General features: G+C 41.1%; 1 protein-coding gene across 8 annotated transcripts in view; it reads right to left on the bottom strand.

The window, feature by feature from the left end:
• Positions 1–11,356: 11,356 nt before the first annotated feature.
• Positions 11,357–19,780, bottom strand: part of LOC139413224 (rho GTPase-activating protein 15-like) — a 56,808-nt gene continuing 48,384 nt past the window's right edge. For all 8 annotated transcript variants that reach the window (XM_071160355.1, XM_071160353.1, XM_071160358.1 and 5 more), the window contains 3 exons: positions 19,361–19,492; positions 19,058–19,163; positions 11,357–12,558 (listed from right to left, as the gene is read on the bottom strand). In XM_071160355.1, coding sequence (XP_071016456.1) covers positions 12,366–12,558; positions 19,058–19,163; positions 19,361–19,492 — 431 coding nt within the window. In that variant the 3' untranslated portion in view covers positions 11,357–12,365. The remainder of the gene's footprint in view (positions 12,559–19,057; positions 19,164–19,360; positions 19,493–19,780) is intronic.

Below are 19,780 nucleotides of genomic sequence, written 5' to 3'. Positions count from 1 at the left end.
TTTTTGAACCATTCCATTGTAGATTTTGCTTTATGTTTTGGATCATTGTCTTGTTGGAAGACAAATCTCCGTCCCAGTCTCAGGTCTTTTGCAGACTCCATCAGGTTTTCTTCCAGAATGGTCCTGTATTTGGCTCCATCCATCTTCCCATCAATTTTAACCATCTTCCCTGTCCCTGCTGAAGAAAAGCAGGCCAAAACCATGATGCTGCCACCACCATGTTTGACAGTGGGGATGATGTGTGCAGGGTGATGAGCTGTGTTGCTTTTACGCCAAACATAACGTTTTGCATTGTTGCCAAAAAGTTCAGTTTTGGTTTCATCTGCACCTTCAGCACCTTCTTCCACATGTTTGGTGTGTCTCCCAGGTGGCTTGTGGCAAACTTTAAACAACACTTTTTATGGATATCTTTAAGAAATGGCTTTCTTCTTGCCACTCTTCCATAAAGGCCAGATTTGTGCAATATTCGACTGATTGTTGTCCTATGGACAGAGTCTCCCACCTCAGCTGTAGATCTCTGCAGTTCATCCAGAGTGATCATGGGCCTCTTGGCTGCATCTCTGATCAGTCTTCTCCTTGTATGAGCTGAAAGTTTAGAGGGACGGCCAGGTCTTGGTAGATTTGCAGTGGTCTGATACTCCTTCCATTTCAATATTATCACTTGCACAGTGCTCCTTGGGATGTTTAAAGCTTGGGAAATCGTTTTGTATCCAAATCCGGCTTTAAACTTCTTCACAACAGTATCTCGGACCTGCCTGGTGTGTTCCTTGTTCTTCATGATGCTCTCTGCGCTTTTGACGGACCTCTGAGACTATCACAGTGCAGGTGCATTTATACGGAGACTTGATTACACACAGGTGGATTGTATTTATCATCATTAGTCATTTAGGTCAACATTGGATCATTCAGAGATCCTCACTGAACTTCTGGAGAGAGTTTGCTGCACTGAAAGTAAAGGGGCTGAATAATTTTGCACGCCCAATTTTTGATTTGTTAAAAAAGTTTGAAATATCCAATAAATGTCGTTCCACTTCATGATTGTGTCCCACTTGTTGTTGATTCTTCACAAAAAAAATGCAGTTTTATATCTTTATGTTTGAAGCCTGAAATGTGGCAAAAGGTCGCAAAGTTCAAGGGGGCCGAATACTTTCGCAAGGCACTGTATATATAAAACACAGGGAAATCATGTTTTTGACTGCACTGGGCCTTTAATCAAAACTTAATTTAGTTTTTTCACTTCAAATGGCCTGGAATAAATTACTCACAATTCTAATTAATTTGGTTGGAGGCAGGTGATTCTCGTTTACTGTGTAATTGATCTAATCTGTGGTAAGTAGCAGGGTAAAAATAGCCATTCAACCAGTTTTGAAAAAATCCATTCTGATCCATTTATTGTAAAGTTTAAGGGTGCCAATAGCACAACTGTATATGCCACCACAATGAAAGCAGTTCTGGTGTAAACATAAAAATAGAATTACTAGAACTGAACATTCCCATTCTTTCAGTCTCTATTTCTATGGGTGTGTCCACAGCGACAGAGTCAAGCAAGGTCTCAGAACAGATTCTATAACATTTATCATCTTCATACTTCCTCAATCTGACTGTGGTGTAGTCCATGTGAAAACCGCCTCGGATACACAGTATTCAGCCACTGTGAGTCATCTGTAACTTCTCTGCTACAGTCGATAAGATTGAGTTACAGAGAGCTGAGATGTGACCAAGCCAGTGTCTTCAGTACATACTTGACTACTGTACCTGTGTGGTAGTCCTGCTAACATCTAATGTGAAGTCTTCCTGACTTCAGAGTCTGGAAAGGCTGTTTTGATGTTGTCAGCACGATACGTCGATAATTAAGTGGGCTGTGCTTTTACTGGTTGGCTCCCCTCTGTGTCTTTCTCACTCAAACACCCACATGCACAGGCACACACAGCCCCCTGAGCACAGCCCCCCTTCAATTACAGTTGGAATACTGTTGGAATTTCAAATCCAAACAATGAGAGGTCTCAACTCCCCAGGAAAAATAATCAAACATTTGAGAGAACCAATTAATGCGTCCACTCAATTTCTGAGCAAATATTGCATGTACAACGGAATCCTGTCCAGACCAGTGTGTCACCCAGGGCCGTCATACCTTTGCTCAAGACCAAACATTTAAAGTAGGCTGAACAAATGTACTAAAATCATTAAAATCCCAATTAAAATGCATAGCAGAGACCAGAGACAGTGTCAGTCTGCTTTGCCATCCGATTGCTTTGAAATTGATGTAGGCATTTGAACTCGGCCGTGTAAACCTTGTTGTAATCTGATAGCCATGTGTTCATTTAATTGGGAATTGGGAGGTGAGGGATCCCTCATTTTTGGTGACCATTCAAAACCAAAAGCTAATTTATTGCTATTAAAATATAGGCTGTGATAGCTGTAATACATTTCCACCTCTCTCTCGATCAGTTTTCCTCGATTAAAATGAGATACTCTTACAGATCAATCTTGATTGCAAAATGTCATTAAATATTGCTAAGTTATTTAGCTATAGTAAGAATGAAGTTTTTTTTGTATAATAAAGTATAATAGTATAAGAGTATAAATGTATAATAATCAGCCATATAGTGCAACTAATATTAGATAGACAAGCTGGCCCGCTCCAGCCGTTACCACGAGCTCATCCTCCCCAAGTAAGGTGCCACCAACCACCTCGGGGTTGCAATCAATATTATCGGAGCCGCCTGGTCGATACAAAACGTTTCAATATTCTCGGAGCCGCTTTGTTCGTTGATATAACGCTTCAATATTCTCAGAATGTTTGCCTTCCCTGGCGAAAAATGCAAGTGCGACAATGAGCTAGGCGCACACTCGAGGAACATCTCTGAATGCAGCACAATGAGCGCACGAAACAATGCCACTGTCATGGTAGGCCTATGCGCCGTTCCACAGGGGTGGCTTCATATATAACCTTACATAAGACAGACCTTAGGCAAAATCAAAAGGAGGGTGGATGGGGGGGGGTCGTTGAGAGTTTGAATCTCATCACAGATAACGTGAATGTCTAGTAACCCAAAGGTTGCGAGTTTGAATCTCATCACGGACATTTTTTTTTGCATTTTACCTCATTAGCAACTTTTTAACTACATTTAGCTACTTTGCAACTCGGTACAGAAAGGCATAGTTGCTGAATGGACAGCCCTCTGTCTAGAGCCAGCTATATAATTATTTCGTTTGTGGGCAGTTTTTTGGGCACCATAATGTTTTAATAAATATCTTTATTTTGCATTCAAGCCTCAGTTTTTGATTTATTCCTTTTTTTCAACAGTGTGCGGGTTTCCATCTCCAGTTGGTGGGCAGTTAGACATTTTTGGGCACCGTTAGGTAGCCTACAATACATTATTGAAAATCATAACTGGCACGCATCTCTTTAGAAATTGTAGGATGGTAAAGATACCCGATTAATAAAAAATGACTCAAGTAGAAGTGAAAGTCACCCAGTAAAATACCTCTTGAGTAAATAAAGTCTAAAAGTTTTTGGTTTTGAATATACTTAAGTATCGAAAGTAAATGGAATTACTAAAATGTACTTAAGAGTCAAAAGTCAAAGTAAAGTATAAAACCATTTCAAATTCATTATATTAAGCAAACCAGAAGGCACAATTATTTTAGACATTTTTATTGACGGATAGCCAGGGGCACACCAACACTCAGACATAATTTACAAATGAAGCACTTTTGTTTAGTTAGTCCACCAGATCAGAGGCAGCAGGGATGGCAATGGATGTTATCTTGATAAGTGTGTGAATTGGACCATTTTCCTGTCAGGGTAAATGTATGGAGTAATAAGTACATTATTTTCTTTAGGAATCTAGTGAAGTAAAAGTACAAGTTGGCAAAAATATAAATAGTCAAATAAAGTGCAGATAACCAAAAAAACGACTTAAGTAGTACTTTAAAGTATTTTTTACTTATGTACTTTACACCACTGTGTTTTGTATGGTATGTATTCATTTGTGGATGTCCACCACCCATTTCGTATGATATTTTAGTAATTATAATTCGTATTATATGTTACAAATTTGCAAAACGTACAAAATATGTCACGAATTTGCAAACAAATGATATGTTATGAATTTTAGCTAGGTGGCTAACATCATCTAGCTCTCTAGTGTTATGCATTTGTAGATTTTCCTTTTGTGTTTCGTTATTTTCGTCATTCTTTGGTCAAGTGTTGTTTGTCTTCATGCGTCGTTGTCGATTGTAGGCCTAAGTAGGTCCTTTGATGTAGGCTATGCCTTTTCTTTCAATGCAGGGTAGGATTTATATCTGGCATAGTTTGCATTTGCGGTCAGCTGTTTTATGCACAGGTTACTTTCACGTTGATGTTGGCATTTTAAGTCGGCCATGCAGTGACTTGATATTGTGTATTATGCCTCTATTTCATGTTCACTGTATTCGCTGTTCCACTAGTAAATGTTTAAATTCATGATGAGGTTGAGTAGTGGTTGACATTGCAGCCTATTTTGTTGTTGTTGTTTTTTAGTTTTTTTGCTGTTCTCGAAATAGCATTTTAGAGTTCTTCAATTGTGTAGAAATGTAATAAATGAGCTTCAACCTCCTAAAAAAAATCATACTTTGCCATATCCTAGGTTTAGCTGAACTGACACCACTGGTGTCACAGCTCTTCCTGGACTGTGTCAAGTCAGTCATGTCAGCCAGGGTACCTGTGTGGAGCCATACTAGTGCCAAAAGAAATGAGATTTTAATTCAATAATTTTGAATTTGTATTCAGAAAGTGAATTTGAGTTCAATAGTTCTGAATTTGTGTTGTACAAATTGAATATGCCTGACACTTACTCTATCACTATGAATTGAAAGCCCATCATGGGCTTGTCTATATTTAGTAACAGAGAGTGTAGTCATATATCCAGTCAACCAACTTCAAGATGATCCGATTGTGTAGTATTGAACTGCAAGCCTACAACTGCCTCATGCCACCAGCTGTTGTTAATTTTATTATATTTATATCTGCACAAAAATACTTTTATCAGGCTGTATTTTTTTAATCAACTCAGCTATGCCTTTTGTATTGAATTACATGTAGTATTGTTTTTTAACCTGTGGATATATTTGTAATAAAAATGTACATTTTGCTTTACCCTTTGATTAATTATTTCCCAAACTGCATCACTGGATAGGACCACACAGCTTCAGGGATAAACCAATCAAAATGTTCACAGTAGAGCCTCCTGGGTGGCGCAGTGGTTAAGGGTGCTGTACTGCAGCGCCAGCTGTGCCATCAGAGTCCCTGGGTTCGCGCCCAGGCTGTGTCGTAACCGGCCACGACCGGGAGGTCCGTGGGGCGACGCACAATTGGCCTAGCGTCGCCCGGGTTAGGGAGGGCTTGTCTCATCGCGCACCAACGACTCCTGTGGCGGGCTGGGCGCAGTGTGCGCTAACCAAGGTGGCCAGGTGCACGGTGTTTCCTCCGGCGCATTGGTGCGGCTGGCTTCCGGGTTGGATGCGTGCTGTGTTAAGAAGCAGTGCGGCTTGGTTGGGTTGTGTATCGGAGGACGCATGACTTCCAACCTTTGTCTCTCCCGAGCCCGTACGGGAGTTGTAGCGATGAGACAAGATAGTAGCTACTACAACAATTGGATACCATGAAATTGGGGAGAAAAGGGGTAAAATTAAAAAATAAAAAAAATGTTCACAGTAGGCCTATGTAGTTTTGGTATATCACCGCCTCAATTCTCTGTTCAAGGGGACTAAATGTACAGAATTGGTGGAGATGTTTTACCCGGAAACATGTGGCTATGGCTGTGCCATGCAGACAAGACAGTAACTGTTTTAACTCACAGATAGCTTAGTCATCAGTCCTTAGTCACTCCTCTAGTGTAACTAGAAAGACAGCAGGGACATATTTCATTCAACAGTACTAAAAACAAACAACAAAATAGTACATAGATACATTTGATTCAGACTTAGGAAATGTATGCCTTTCCTATGGATTTTTATTTAAGCACATCTCACTATTTGGTATTCAGACTTACCTTGCAACAAGCTCTTTGGCTATTTGGGAGTTGCTCCCCTGAACAAATCAAATCAAAGTTTATTTGTCACGTGTGCCAAATACAACAGGTGTGCAACACTAAGGACTGATGACTAAGCTATCTGTGAGTTAAAACAATTACTGAGCACTGTCTTGTCTGCATGGCACAGCCATAGCCACATGTTTCCGGGTAAAACATCTCCACCAGCTCTGAATCACAGTGAAAAGCTTACTTACAGGCTCTAACCAATAGTGCAAAAAATGTATTAGGTGAACAATAGGTAGGTATAGAAATAAAACAACAGTAAAAAGACAGGCTGTATACGTACAGTAGCGAGGCTATAAAAGTAGTGAGACACCGGTTAGTCAGGCTGATTGAGGTAGTATGTAGATGTAGATATGGTTAAAGTGACTATGCATATATGATGAACAGAGAGTAGCAGTAGCGTAAAAGTGGTGTTGGCGGGTGGTGGGTGGGACACAATGCAGATAGCCCGGTTAGCCAATGTGCGGGAGCACTGGTTGGTCGGCCCAGTTGAGGTAGTATGTACATGAATGTATAGTTAAAGTGACTATGCATATATAACAAACAGAGAGTAGCAGCAGCGTAAAAAGAGGGGTTGGGGGGGAACACAATGCAAATAGTCCGGGTAGCCATTTGATTATCTCTTCAGGAGTCTTATGGCTTGGGGGTAAAAACTGTTGAGAAGCCTTTTTGTCCTAGGCTTGGCACTCCGGTACTGCTTGCCATGCGATAGTAGAGACCGGGGTAGCTGGGGTCTTTGACCATTTTTAGGGCCTTCCTCTGACACCGCCTGGTGAAGAGGTCCTGGAAGTCAGGATGTACTGGGCCGTACGCATTACCCTCTGTAGTGCCTTGCAGTCAGAGGCCGAGCAATTGCCGTACCAGGCAGTGATGCAACCATGCTCTCGATGTTGCAGCTGTAGAACCTTTTGAGGATCTCAGGACCCATGCCAAATCTTTTTAGTTTCCTGAGGGGGAATAGGTTTGTCATGCCCTTTTCACGACTGTCTTGGTGTGTTTGAAACATTCTAGATTGTTGTTGATGTGGACACCAAGGAACTTGAAGCTCACAACCTGCTCCACTACAGCCTCGTCGATGAGAATGGGGGAGTGCTCGGTCATCCTTTTCCTGTAGTCCACAATCATCTCCTTAGTCTTTGTTACGTTAAGGGATAGGTTGTTATTCTGGCACCACCCGGCCAGGTCTCTGACCTCCTCCCTATAGGCTGTCTCGTCATTGTCGGTGATCAGGCCTACCACTGTTGTGTCGTCTGCAAACTTAATGATGGTGTTGGAGTCGTGCCTGGCCATGCAGTCGTGGGTGAACGGAATAAAGGAGGGGACTGAGCACGCACTCCTGGGGAGCTCCAGTGTTGAGGATCAGCGTGGCAGATGTGTTGCTACCTACCCTCACCACCTGGGGGTGGCCCGTCAGGAAGTCCAGGATCCAGTTGCAGAGGGAGGTGTTTAGGTTCAGGATCCTTAGCTTAGTGATGAGGTTTGAGGGTACTATGGTGTTGAACGCTGATCTGTAGTCAATGAATAGCATTCTCACGTAAGTGTTATTTTTGTCCAGGTGGGAAAGGGGAGTATGGAATGCAAAAGAGATTGCATCATCTGTGGATCTGTTTGGGCGGTATGCAAATTGGAGTTGTCCGGGACAGCTGACACTCTCATGCATGCCTCAGTGTTGCTTGCCTCGAAGCGAGCATAGAAGTGATTTAGCTCATCTGGTAGGCTTGTGTCACTGAGCAGCTAGCGGCTGTGCTTCCCTTTGTAGTCTGTAATAGTTTGCAAATGTAATTCAACCACTGAAAACCTTCCCACTTTCTGGCTAACAGATTTCCCCATGGATTTTTAATTCACAGGGTTTTCAGTACATTTATCTAAAGTCATCCCTTTAAATACAGTTTCATTAGAATTTTATCAACATACTCACTGTAATATATAGAGAGAATGGGATCAGCGTAATAAGAATCAATAAAATAATGCCCTTAAAACATAGGCCTATAATATAATTCATATCTCCGTTTCAGCACCAATTGGTAGATTTAAAAATGATCTGATCTTGTAGACTATTTAGGGTTAGGAATGTATTCAGTACTCTACCAATTCATTAAAAAAAACAGGTTTGGATAGCCTTTACGTACAAAATATATTAGTACATCAAAAATACAGTGGTTTGATTAATCCTGAAAGTTGCCATTCAGTTGTACAAACCATTAAATATTAAATATTGGAAAGGGAGAAAACAATAAAAGTTGACCAATAGTCCTATAAATCTACCCTAATCCTCACTGATCATGTAACTGATATGACAATGATCAAGTCGTCGTAAACCATGCGCCAGGCTCCAGGTTCAAACTGCCAGGCTTGGTCTGTATTCCATGATGATTCCATGAAGTGGGCTACATGTTCCAAATTATTGAACAACTTGTTATACGTTAAATACTATCGACTGTTGCTAGCAACCCTCAGGATCAACCACACGGACATGACAGAGTAAAGAAAGGGAAACCAACGGTGTCATGGAATGATGCCAAATGTAGCCTACAAATTGAAGGGAACTAACACTTAAGTGACAGTCAAAAATGTGTGTGGGTATTACTGATGGTGGCTACCAATAGTGGCTAATATATAACATGACACAAATTCCAGCCTGAAATTTAAACATTGTATAGCACAAAAAATGTGGCCTAAAATTTGGCCCGACTGTCATTATGCACAGATTTGGCTTGTCATCTAATTTGGCTTGCGTCTTCAAGATTCATCCCTTCATCCCTATAAGGCCACACAACTTCAATTCTGCATTACGGTGCAGTATTTCATACACTTCACTGTGGGAAAGGGGCACACAATGCCGAGTAAGAAAGTTTCAGATGCACAAATATCATACCCCCACCTCAAAACGCAAACCTCCTTGTTATTGTAATGGTGAGATGTTAGTATGTCTTCAGGATAATAATATTTGTGAGTCTGTAACGTTCTCACACATCATTATTCATGATTAAGTCAGGACTATCTGTAATCATTGTAGCATCCACATTAATGTAGAAGTGTTTAGAAACATTCTATTCTTATTTACAATAAAAGTGACTCCAAAATGACACAATGCGTTATTTACCATTAATTTATTTTGGGCAAAACAAACAGCATCCAACGAGTTTGTAGAGTCACAAGGTTTATGTAATCATTGCATACTAGGAATATTACTGGTCACCATAGCAACACCCATGCGCTCCAGCAGGTATATTTCACTGGTCATCCCCAAAGCCAACACCTGCTTTGGTCGCCTTTCCTTCCAGTTCTCTGCTGCCAATGACTGGAACGAATTGCAAAAATCACTGTAGTTGGAGACTTATGTCTCCCTCAATAACTTTAAGCATCAGCTGTCAGAGCAGCTTACCGATCTCTGCAGCTGTACACAGCCCATCTGGAAATAGCCCATCCAACCAATTACCCACCTCATCCCCATATTTGTTTTTGTTTTTTGCACACCAGTATTTCTATTTGCACATCCTCATCTGCACATACAGTGGGGCAAAAAAGTACTTAGTCAGTCACCAATTGTGCAAGTTCTCCCACGTAATTTTCATCATAGGTACACTTCAACTATGACAGACAAAATGAGAAAAAAAAATCCAGAAAATCACATTGTAGGATTTTTAATGAATTTATTTGCAAATTATGGTGGAAAATAAGTATTTGGTCAATAACAAAAGTTTCTCAATACTTTGTTATATACCCTTTGTTGGCAATGACAGAGGTCAAACATTTTCTCTAAGTCTTCACAAGGTTTTCACACACTGTTGCTGGTATTTTGGCCCATTCCTCCATGCAGATCTTCTCTAGAGCAGTGATGTTTTGGGGCTGTTGCTGGGCAACACGGACTTTCAACTCCCTCCAAAGATTTTCCATGGGGTTGAGATCTGGAGACTGGCTAGGCCACTCCAGGATCTTGAAATGCTTCTTACGAAGCCACCAAACAAAACATAGAAACATACAAAGCAAACTATGGTCAGGGTGTGACAACTGTACCATTACTGTTGGAGTTCACTGTTTAATATATGAACTCTCATTTTAGGAATAAAACACAAACATCTAGAAATAGGTTAAAAAAATTATATGTAAATATTATACAACACTAACTTTGGGTGAAGTGTAGAAGCCAGATATTAGAGGCAGGCAGGCAAGTCAATAATCTAGGTAAAGTTATAAAGTAATCTATAGGCCTAAATAACCTACATAATCTATACGTTGCCAAACTCCAAAATGGTTGTGGTCCTCAATGCAATCAAAAAATAGGGTCACACTTCATTTGGATAGTCTGGATTGTCTATCTAGATGCTCTACAGATGGTCATACTATCAACAAACTATCTATCAACTGCTTTCTAAGGTTGCGGTTAGGGTTAGGTTTAGGAATAAGTGTTAGGGTAAGGGTTAAGGTTAGGGTTAAGTTTAGGGTTAGAATACGGGTTAAGGGCTAGGGTTGGGGTTAGTAAGTAGTTGAAATGTTACTGTCTGTAGATAGTATGTGGAGCATCTTCAGGTGTACTATCCAAAAAATAGAATCAGCACTGAAACGGAATGGGGAGTTTTCTTCCCATTTTCAAAAGTTATAACGACCCTACTTGAGTCAAATCTTCTCTGATGTCACAAAACTATTTCCCCCTTCCCCTCTCTCCATCTCCCATGAGACTTGCAATAATAATAAAAATGAATAAATATAACATATAAAACATCCAAATCTAACGCACACTATTTTCTTCTACTTTCCTTCTTGTTCGTTTCTGTCTTCTCCTGCCAAACCAGTCAATATAAAAGTATCAAACCTGCAGAGGGAGTTTGTTTGCGGAAAGTCCATTTTTTTTTAAACATATGCATTTCTAGTTCCTCTTTTGTTCTATTTATTAAAAACAGTGTTTCCACCAATTACAGGGGAGATGTTTTCCCTAGCTGTCTCTACAGAGGTGTTACATACCTCCACACTTCCTGTATGCTGACACAACCCATTGCTCCTCAACAGACCTAGGTCAGTTCAAATACTATTTTAAATCATTTGAAATGCTTTAGCATTTGCATTAGCCTGCCTGGAGTGCCAGGTGGGCAGGGTTTTTTCTTTTTGAACTATTCTATTGGTCCATTAAACCAGGAAATCTCAATCAAGCACAGATAAAGTATTTTAAATTATTTCAAATAGTATTTGAAAGCCGGCCTGGTGTTCGACAACAGACAACCCAAAACCATGACTGACTGATTAATAAGCTGAAGAAGTATCACATAGCACTCAAGTCATTTACTCCACATTCTTTATTGAAGGAACTACTACAATAAAGCTATGTTTTACGTTGCTTAACTGTCTACTTCACAACAGTTCTTACTTTAACAGTTCTAACAGTTTTAACAGCAACAGTTCTTGCTTTACCTCAGGTTCATCTGGTAGGGACATTCCAAAGTGAAAGTTGATGGCAGAATATTACACTTATGTACAAACTTGCACAAAATAAATCAGTACATTTGAATGAAAATTGAAACATACAAATCAAATAGTATATATATATATATATAACACCAGGGGGATTCAAAGGTCTACACAGACTATTCAGTAAAGGTAAGTACATAACGTAAGTATTTCAGTTCTATTGCTTTGCCATTATAACAAAACCGAAGTCCTTTGAAGTTTGAAGCCTGGATGCATTTTCCAGCCACGACACAAGTTCGACACAAGTCTAGTACAACAAGGATAGAATTTGAAAACTTTGCATTAACTTTGTTGTAGACCGTTTATAGATAGTGGCACATAGAGTCAACAGTCTTGCTGCTGTTGCTTGTGTTTGGAAGAGTCAGCTGGTGCTCCTACTACACTACTGAAAGGAGCTGTGGAGACATATCATCCATACTGGCTTTTCCTCCTGTTCCCATCTGTACCCATGCTTTTCTCCTTGCCGTGAGGTGAGGTGAACTAGGCTGGTGTTGCTACTACAGGGGCCAAGGAGACATCATGAGGAGATGCTGGTGCAGTTTCACAGTGTACTGGTTCTGTTGGTTTTATTGGTTTTGGTCTTGGTGTTTGGTTCAGGCTGAGTTTGGGTGGGTTCAATGCAAGGTGTTACAGGGTACCATAGGGGTTGGGTCCCAAGATGGTTCAGGTCACTGAGTTGGGTTCAGCCTGGTTGGACTTAGGGCTGGTTGGGCCCGGGCCTCAGACTGGTTGGGATGGGGGCTGGATGGGCTAGGAGACTGGTTTAGCTCTCGAATGGGTCCTTGGGGCTGGGTGGGTTCGGTGTTCTGGGCTGACTGGGTGTCAGAGGGATGTTGAGTTGTTGGGATCGAAGATGCGGTCGAACTCATTGAGTATGAGCTCCACGGCCTGGTTCTGATACACCATGTTGATGGCCATGTTAGCGTTGTCCCGCTCCGGACGCATCAGGGTGGGACCAAACACTATGCCGATGTTCTGGGTCGACATCCGGTTGGATTTAGCGTGCTCCATCACTCTGGGGGAGGAAGAGAGAGAGAGAGAGGGTGGGGGCGAGAGAGAAAGACATTTATATACAGAAAAATATCAAATGCAAATGCAACAATTTCAAAGATTTTACAGTTCATATAAGTAAATCAGTCAATTTAAATAAATAAATTAGGCCCTAATCTATGGATTTCACATGACTGGGTAGGTGTGCAGCCATGGGTGGGCCTGTGAGGGCATAGACCCACCCAATGTAGAGCCTGGCCAGGGATTTATTACAGACTGAGGTACTCCTTTGCAGCTCTTTCAGAACATCAGCTATCTTATTCACTGGGCATGGCTGTGTGTGGACAATGTCTGTGTGCAGGCATGTGGGCAGTACAGTTTGGTTGTCTTTGTGTGTCTGTGGACACCATGTATTTATTTGTGCATCTGCATGTGTCGATGGCTGGGGGGGGTGGTCCGGAAATTTTTGCATTTTTCAAACATATTTTTTCATGCAATCTAGAGACATAATCATTATGTATAATTCTATGTAAAGAATGTCAATTTTTCAGAATATCTAACTGTCTAAAGACAGTCCTTGACCAGGATACTAATGTACTTTGTGCCCCCTCACATTTTGTAGGTGCACACACACACACACACACATGCATGCCTGCACACAAACACACACACACACATACAAAGGCACAAATAAGTACATGATGTCCACAGACACACAAAGACCCCCAATTTGTTTGACCAAACACAATGCTATTTCTCAGAGATCAAGACAACTACTGACTTTCAGCATGCATATAGGGAAGGGCACTCAACTTGTCCTACTGCACTGATGACTGATGATTGATTTAAAGACATGAATAATACGATTATAGTTGAAGCTGTATTGTCAGATTTTAGTCTTAGATGTTAATGATCATAAATTGTTAATTTAAAAAAATCAGCTGCCATCTCATGGTTGGAGTTATTTATCCAAATAGAACCCAGAGAGTGTTCTTCAATGGAAGCTTCTCTAACATCAGATATATACAGTGCTGTGTCCCTCTGGGCAGTTGCTTTGGGTGGTTACTGTTCTCTATTTTTACAAATGATTTGCCACTGGTCTTACACGAAGATAGAATTACTATGTATGAAGATGATTTCACACTTTACATGTCAGCACCAAAACCTACACTATATACAGTACCAGTCAAAAGTTTGGACACACCTACTCATTACAGGTTTTTTCTTTACTTTTTAAACTATTTTCTACATTGTAGAATAATAGTGAAGACATCAAAACTATGAAACAACACATATAGAATCATGTAGTAACCAAAAAAGTGTTAAACAAATCAAAATATAGTTTACATTGGAGATTCTTCAAAGTAGCCACCCTTTGCCTTGATGACAGCTTTGCATACTCTTGGCATTCTCTCAACCAGCTTCAAGAGTTAGTCACCTGGAATGCTTTTCAATTAACAGGTGTGCCTTGTTAAAACTTAATTTGTGGAATTTCTTTCCTTCTTAATTGAAGACCAAGTCCATATTATGGAAAGAACAGCTCAAATAAGCAAAGAGAAACGACAGTCCACTTGAAAGTTTCTTCAAGTGCAATCGCAAAAACCATCAAGCTCTATGATGAAACTGGCTTTCATGAGGACCACCACAGGAAAGGAGTTACCTCTGCTGCAGAGGATAAGTTCATTAGAGTTAACTGCACCTCAGATTGCAGCCCAAATAAATGCTTCACAGAGTTCAAGTATCAGACACATCTCAACATCAACTGTTCAGAGGAGATTGTGTTAATCAGGAATTCATGGTCGAATTGCTGCAAAGAAACCACTACTAAAGAACACCATTAATAAGAAGAGACTTGCTTGGGCCAAGAAACAAAGAAACACGATCAATGGACACTAGAACCGGTAGAAATTTGTCCTTTGGTCTGATGAGTCCAAATTTGATATTTTTGGTTTCAACCGTTGTATCTTTGTGAGATGCAGAGTAGGTGAACGGATGATCTCTTGCGCTTAAGTGGGACTATAATTTGTTTTTCAACAGAGCAATGACCCAAAACACACCTCCAGGCTGTGTAAGGGCTATTTGACCAAGAAGGAGAGTGATGGAATGCTGCATCAGATGACCTGGCCTACACAATCACCCAACCTCTACAATGTAGAAAATAATATATTTATATATATTTTTTTAAACCTTGAATGAGTAGGTGTGTCCAATCTTTTGACGGGTACTGTATATATAATGTACCAGTCAAACATTTGGACAGACATACTCATTCCAGGGTTTTTATTTACTTTTGACTATTTTCTACATTGTAGAATAATAGTGAAGACATTAAAACTATGAAATAACTTATATAGAATCATGTAGTAACCAAAAAAAGTCAAATATATGTATAATATAAAATTATATGTTTTATTTTAGATTCTTCAAAGTAGCCACCCTTTTCCTTGATGACAGTGTTGCATACGCTTGGCATTCTCTCAACCAGCTTCATGACGAAGTCACCTGGAATGCTTTTCCAACAGTCTTGAAGCATTTCACATACAGTGGGGCAAAAAAGTATTTAGTCAGTCACCAATTGTGCAAGTTCTCCCACTTAAAAAGATGAGAGAGGCCTGTAATTTTCATCATAGGTACACTTCAACTATGACAGACAAAATGAGAAAAAAAATCCAGAAAATCACATTGTAGGATTTTTAGTGAATTTATTTGCAAATTATGGTGGAAAATAAGTATTTGGTCACCTACAAACAAGCAAGATTTCTGGCTCTCACAGACCTGTAACTTCTTCTTTAAGAGGCTCCTCTGTCCTCCACTCGTTACCTGTATTAATGGCACCTGTTTGAACTTGTTATCAGTATAAAAGACACCTGTCCACAACCTCAAACAGTCACACTCCAAACTCCACTATGGACAAGACCAAAGAGCTGTCAAAGGACACCAGAAACACAATTGTAGACCTGCACCAGGCTGGGAAGACTGAATCTGCAATAGGTAAGCAGCTTGGTTTGAAGAAATCAACTGTGGGAGCAATTATTAAATGGAAGACATACAAGACCACTAATAATCTCCCTCGATCTGGGGCTCCACGCAAGATCTCACCCCGTGGGGTCAAAATGATCACAAGCACGGTGAGAAAAAATCACAGAACCACACGGGGGACCTAGTGAATGACCTGCAGAGAGCTGGGACCAAAGTAACAAAGCCTACCATCAGTACCACACTACGCAGCCAGGGACTCAAATCCTGCAGTGCCAGATGTGTCCCCCTGCTTAAGACAGTACATGTCCAGGCCCGTCTGAAGTTTGCTAGAGAGCATTTGGATGATCCAGAAGAAGATTGGGAGAATGTCATGAAACCAAAATATAACTTCTTGGTAAAAACTCAACTCGTCGTGTTTGGAGGACAAAGAATGCTGAGTTGGATCCAAAGAACACCATACCTACTGTGAAGCATGGGGGTGGAAAAATCATGCTTTGGGGCTGTTTTTCTGCAAAGGGACCAGGACGACTGATCCGTGTAAAGGAAAGAATGAATGGGGCATTGAAGATGAAACGTGGCTGGGTCTTTCAACATGACAATGATCCCAAACACACCGCCCGGGCAACGAAGGAGTGGCTTCGTAAGAAGCATTTCAATGTCCTGGAGTGGCCTAGTCAGTCTCCAGATCTCAACCCCATAGAAAATCTTTGGAGGGAGTTGAAAGTCCGTGTTGCCCAGCAACAGCCCCAAAACATCACTGCTCTAGAGGATATCTGCATGGAGGAATGGGCCAAAATACCAGCAACCTTGTGAAGACTTAGAGAAAATGTTTGACCTCTGTCATTGCCAACAAAGGGTATATAACAAAGTATTGAGATAAACTTTTAACTTTTATTGACCAAATACTTACTTTCCACCATAATTTGCAAATAAATTCATAAAAAAATCCTACAATGTGATTTTCTTGCATTTTTTTTCTCATTTTGTCTGTCATAGTTGAAGTGTACCTATGATGAAAATTACAGGCCTCTCTCATCTTTTTAAGTGGGAGAACTTGCACAATTGGTGGCTGACTAAATACTTTTTTGCACCACTGTATATGCTGAGCACTTGCTGGCTGCTTTTCCTTTACTCTGCAGTCCAACTTATTCCAAACTATTCTACAATGTAGAACATAGTAAAAATAAAGAAAAATCGTTGAATGAGTAGGTGTGTCTAATCTTTTGACTGGTACTTGGGTATGACGCTACAAGCACAAATACAGGCACACCTGTATTTGTGGAGTTTCTCCCATTCTTTTCTGCAGATCTCAAGCTCTGTCAGATTCGCAAACATTTTCTAAAAACATGTTTTCACTTTGTCATTATGGGGTATCGTGTGTAGATGGATGAGGGATTTTTTTAAAGCCAGCTTAGAATAACAAAATGTGGAAAAAGTCAAGGGGTCTGAATACTTTCCGAATGCACTGTATATGGGTTTTTGACACAAAAATCAACCCCACTAGTAGTTCTTGTTGTGGTCTTGTCCTATCTTGATTGCTGTCCAGTTATATGCAAGAAAGAAAGACCTAGGAAAGTTGCAGCTGGCTAAAAAGAAAGCGGCACGCCTTGCCCTTAACTGCACATGCAGAACTAACATCAACAACATGCATGCAAGTCTTTGCTGGTTGAGGGTTGATGACACATTAACTGTTTCTCTTCTAGTTTTTATGAGAAATATTACTGTGCCAAAAATTCCAGATTGTCTGCATAATCAAATAACATGCAGCTCACACACCCATACATACCCCACAAGACATGCCACCAGGGGTCTCTTCACAGTCCAAGTCCAAAATGACTTCACGGCAATACAACGTTTTATACAGAGCCATGATCGCATGGAAGTCCCTTCCATCTCTAATTACCCAAGCAAACAGCAAAATGAGTTAAAAAATATATATATAAAAAAAAAAATTATGGTACGGCAGGGACAGACTCAAATATCATACCCAACCAAAAATGGTAACCTCCCCTGTTATTGGAATTGTGTAACTTTCTCACTCATAATTTTTCACAATTCATTCAGGATTATCCATGATCATCTACATTAATGTAGAAGTGTTAAGAAACATGTTCTATTCTTATTTACAATAAAAGTGACTCCAGAATGACACAATACATTTTTTACCATCCATTTCTATTGGGCAAAAATGTATCTGAAACACAACCAAAACAAAGAGGAAATGTATCCAACAAATGTTTTGAGTCACAAGATTGATGTAGTCATTGTGTGCTATGAATATGGGACCAAATACTTAACTTTTGACTACTTTAACACACAAGTGTGTGTGTGTGTGCAGACATGTTTAACCATACCAGAAGTCCCCACAAGAATAGTAAACAAACAAAAATTTGACCAACTAGGGACATTTTGCCAGTCCGCAGTCCCAACAAGGATGAAGGCTATTTCTAGGGGGATTAGGGTTAGAATTAGTGTAAGGAGTTAAAGGTTAGGTTTAGGGTTGGTTAGGAGTTAGGGTTACCTTTAGGCTTAAGGTTAGGTTTTGGGGTTAGTGTGTGTGTGTGTGTGTGTGTGTGTGTGTGTGTGTGTGTGTGGAGGGGACACCGACTCAGGAATGGGTTAAAGCCACAGCATGAGGCATTCTTCTAAAAATGCCATTCCCACCAAGCCACAGAGGCAGCCAGCAATTGCTCAAAACTTCCACATTAAAAAAGGATAGGAAAAAAGAGACGGAACGAGGGAAGAGAAAATAAAGGGAGAATGGAGGAGAGAGGTTCCAGTGGTGGCGGCAGTGGTGTTGCTGTTCCTTCCAGCAGACGAGCCACAGAGATCCCAGAGGAGGCGGGGAGGGATGAGAGGGGGAGGAGAGGTGACGAGGGGGGTGGGGGGGTGGGGGGTCGGAGGATAGGAGACGAGAGGATGGGTGGGAGGGATGAGAGGGGAAGGAGAGGTGACGAGAGGGGTGGGGTGGGGGGGGTCGGAGGATAGGAGACGAGAGGATGGATGGGGGGAGGGATGAGAGGGGGAGGAGAGGTGATGAGAGGGGTGGGGGGGTCGGAGGATAGGAGACGAGAGGATGGGGGGGAGGTCGGAGGATAGGAGACGAGAGGATGGGGGGGGAGAAAATGAGATCCAGAGAGAGAGAGAGGGAGAGCAACAGAGAGACAGGAATGACAGTGAGACAGAGACATGGTGACTGATATACAGATCCATGGGAGCTACATGTTGGCACAAACATCAGACTCACTAACACAACATAAACAGTCACTCTCAAGTTCTGTGGAAGTACCATAATGTAACAGAAGAGCATCTATTTTACTTGTGTGACTGAATCCTTAATCCATCAAAGTTTCAACCTCTCACTCCATGACAAAAAAGTATGTGACCCACAGCACTCTTGAGTCCACACTGTTCAGTCACAGAACACATATCGAAAGGCAACCGCTGAGAACAAGGCTGAGGACACTGCGCCATCTAGTTGTCAGTCTTCTATACTGCAGTTAAGAAGATTAGGGACTTGGCTAGATTGAGGAGAGGTCTCATACCGTTTGAGATGGCTGAACATGAACCTCATGGTGTCGTGGTTGGGAGGAGGCATGCTCAGAACCAGCCACTTCAGACGGTCCACTTTGTCCAAGTAGTCTGACATCTCTGGACACACAGACATCCGGACAAATATATTAGACTCTGGATGGCTTACTGTCTCATTTGACACATTCATTTGTTGGTTTGTTCATTCATTCTTTAGTCAGTTCAATTCATTCATTCTTTAGTCATCAAACAATCCATCAATCCATTCGACTATGTCTGTGAAGAAGGATTTATTCATGAATTCAGGAGCTACTCACTGATGGTTTCTACGATGTCTGTGAAGAAGCCATAAGGGACCAGGGGTTCAGGAAGCTCCCTGAAGAAAAGCTTTAGGGCACCTGTTATGACATGGATATCCTCCCATTCACTCTGGTCCAGGTTCAGCTTCTCTATTAGTGGGGGGAAAGAATAATAGAGGAAAGGGGTGAAGGGAGGAGGTGAAAGAGAGTATTGGAGGGGATTGGAGCGAGGAAGGAGTGGAATGTAGCGTGGGATGGGAGGGAACCAGAGATAATGCATTAATTTCACTGTTAAAACTGTGCTTTTGGTCGACAGCGCGGCTGGCAGGCTTGTTGCTGTAGCAGAGATATATTGTCTGTGAAACAAGGCAATAGTTAGAATGCAGAGAGACAGAGCGTGTGGGAACACTACCCCAATACAAGCAACCATCCAATCCT

This window comes from Oncorhynchus clarkii, chromosome 7, assembly GCF_045791955.1.
Source record: "Oncorhynchus clarkii lewisi isolate Uvic-CL-2024 chromosome 7, UVic_Ocla_1.0, whole genome shotgun sequence".
In the NCBI taxonomy this organism is placed as follows: Eukaryota; Metazoa; Chordata; class Actinopteri; order Salmoniformes; family Salmonidae; genus Oncorhynchus; species Oncorhynchus clarkii.
Note: the sequence above shows the minus strand (reverse complement) of the source record. Positions and strands in the feature narration are given on the sequence as shown.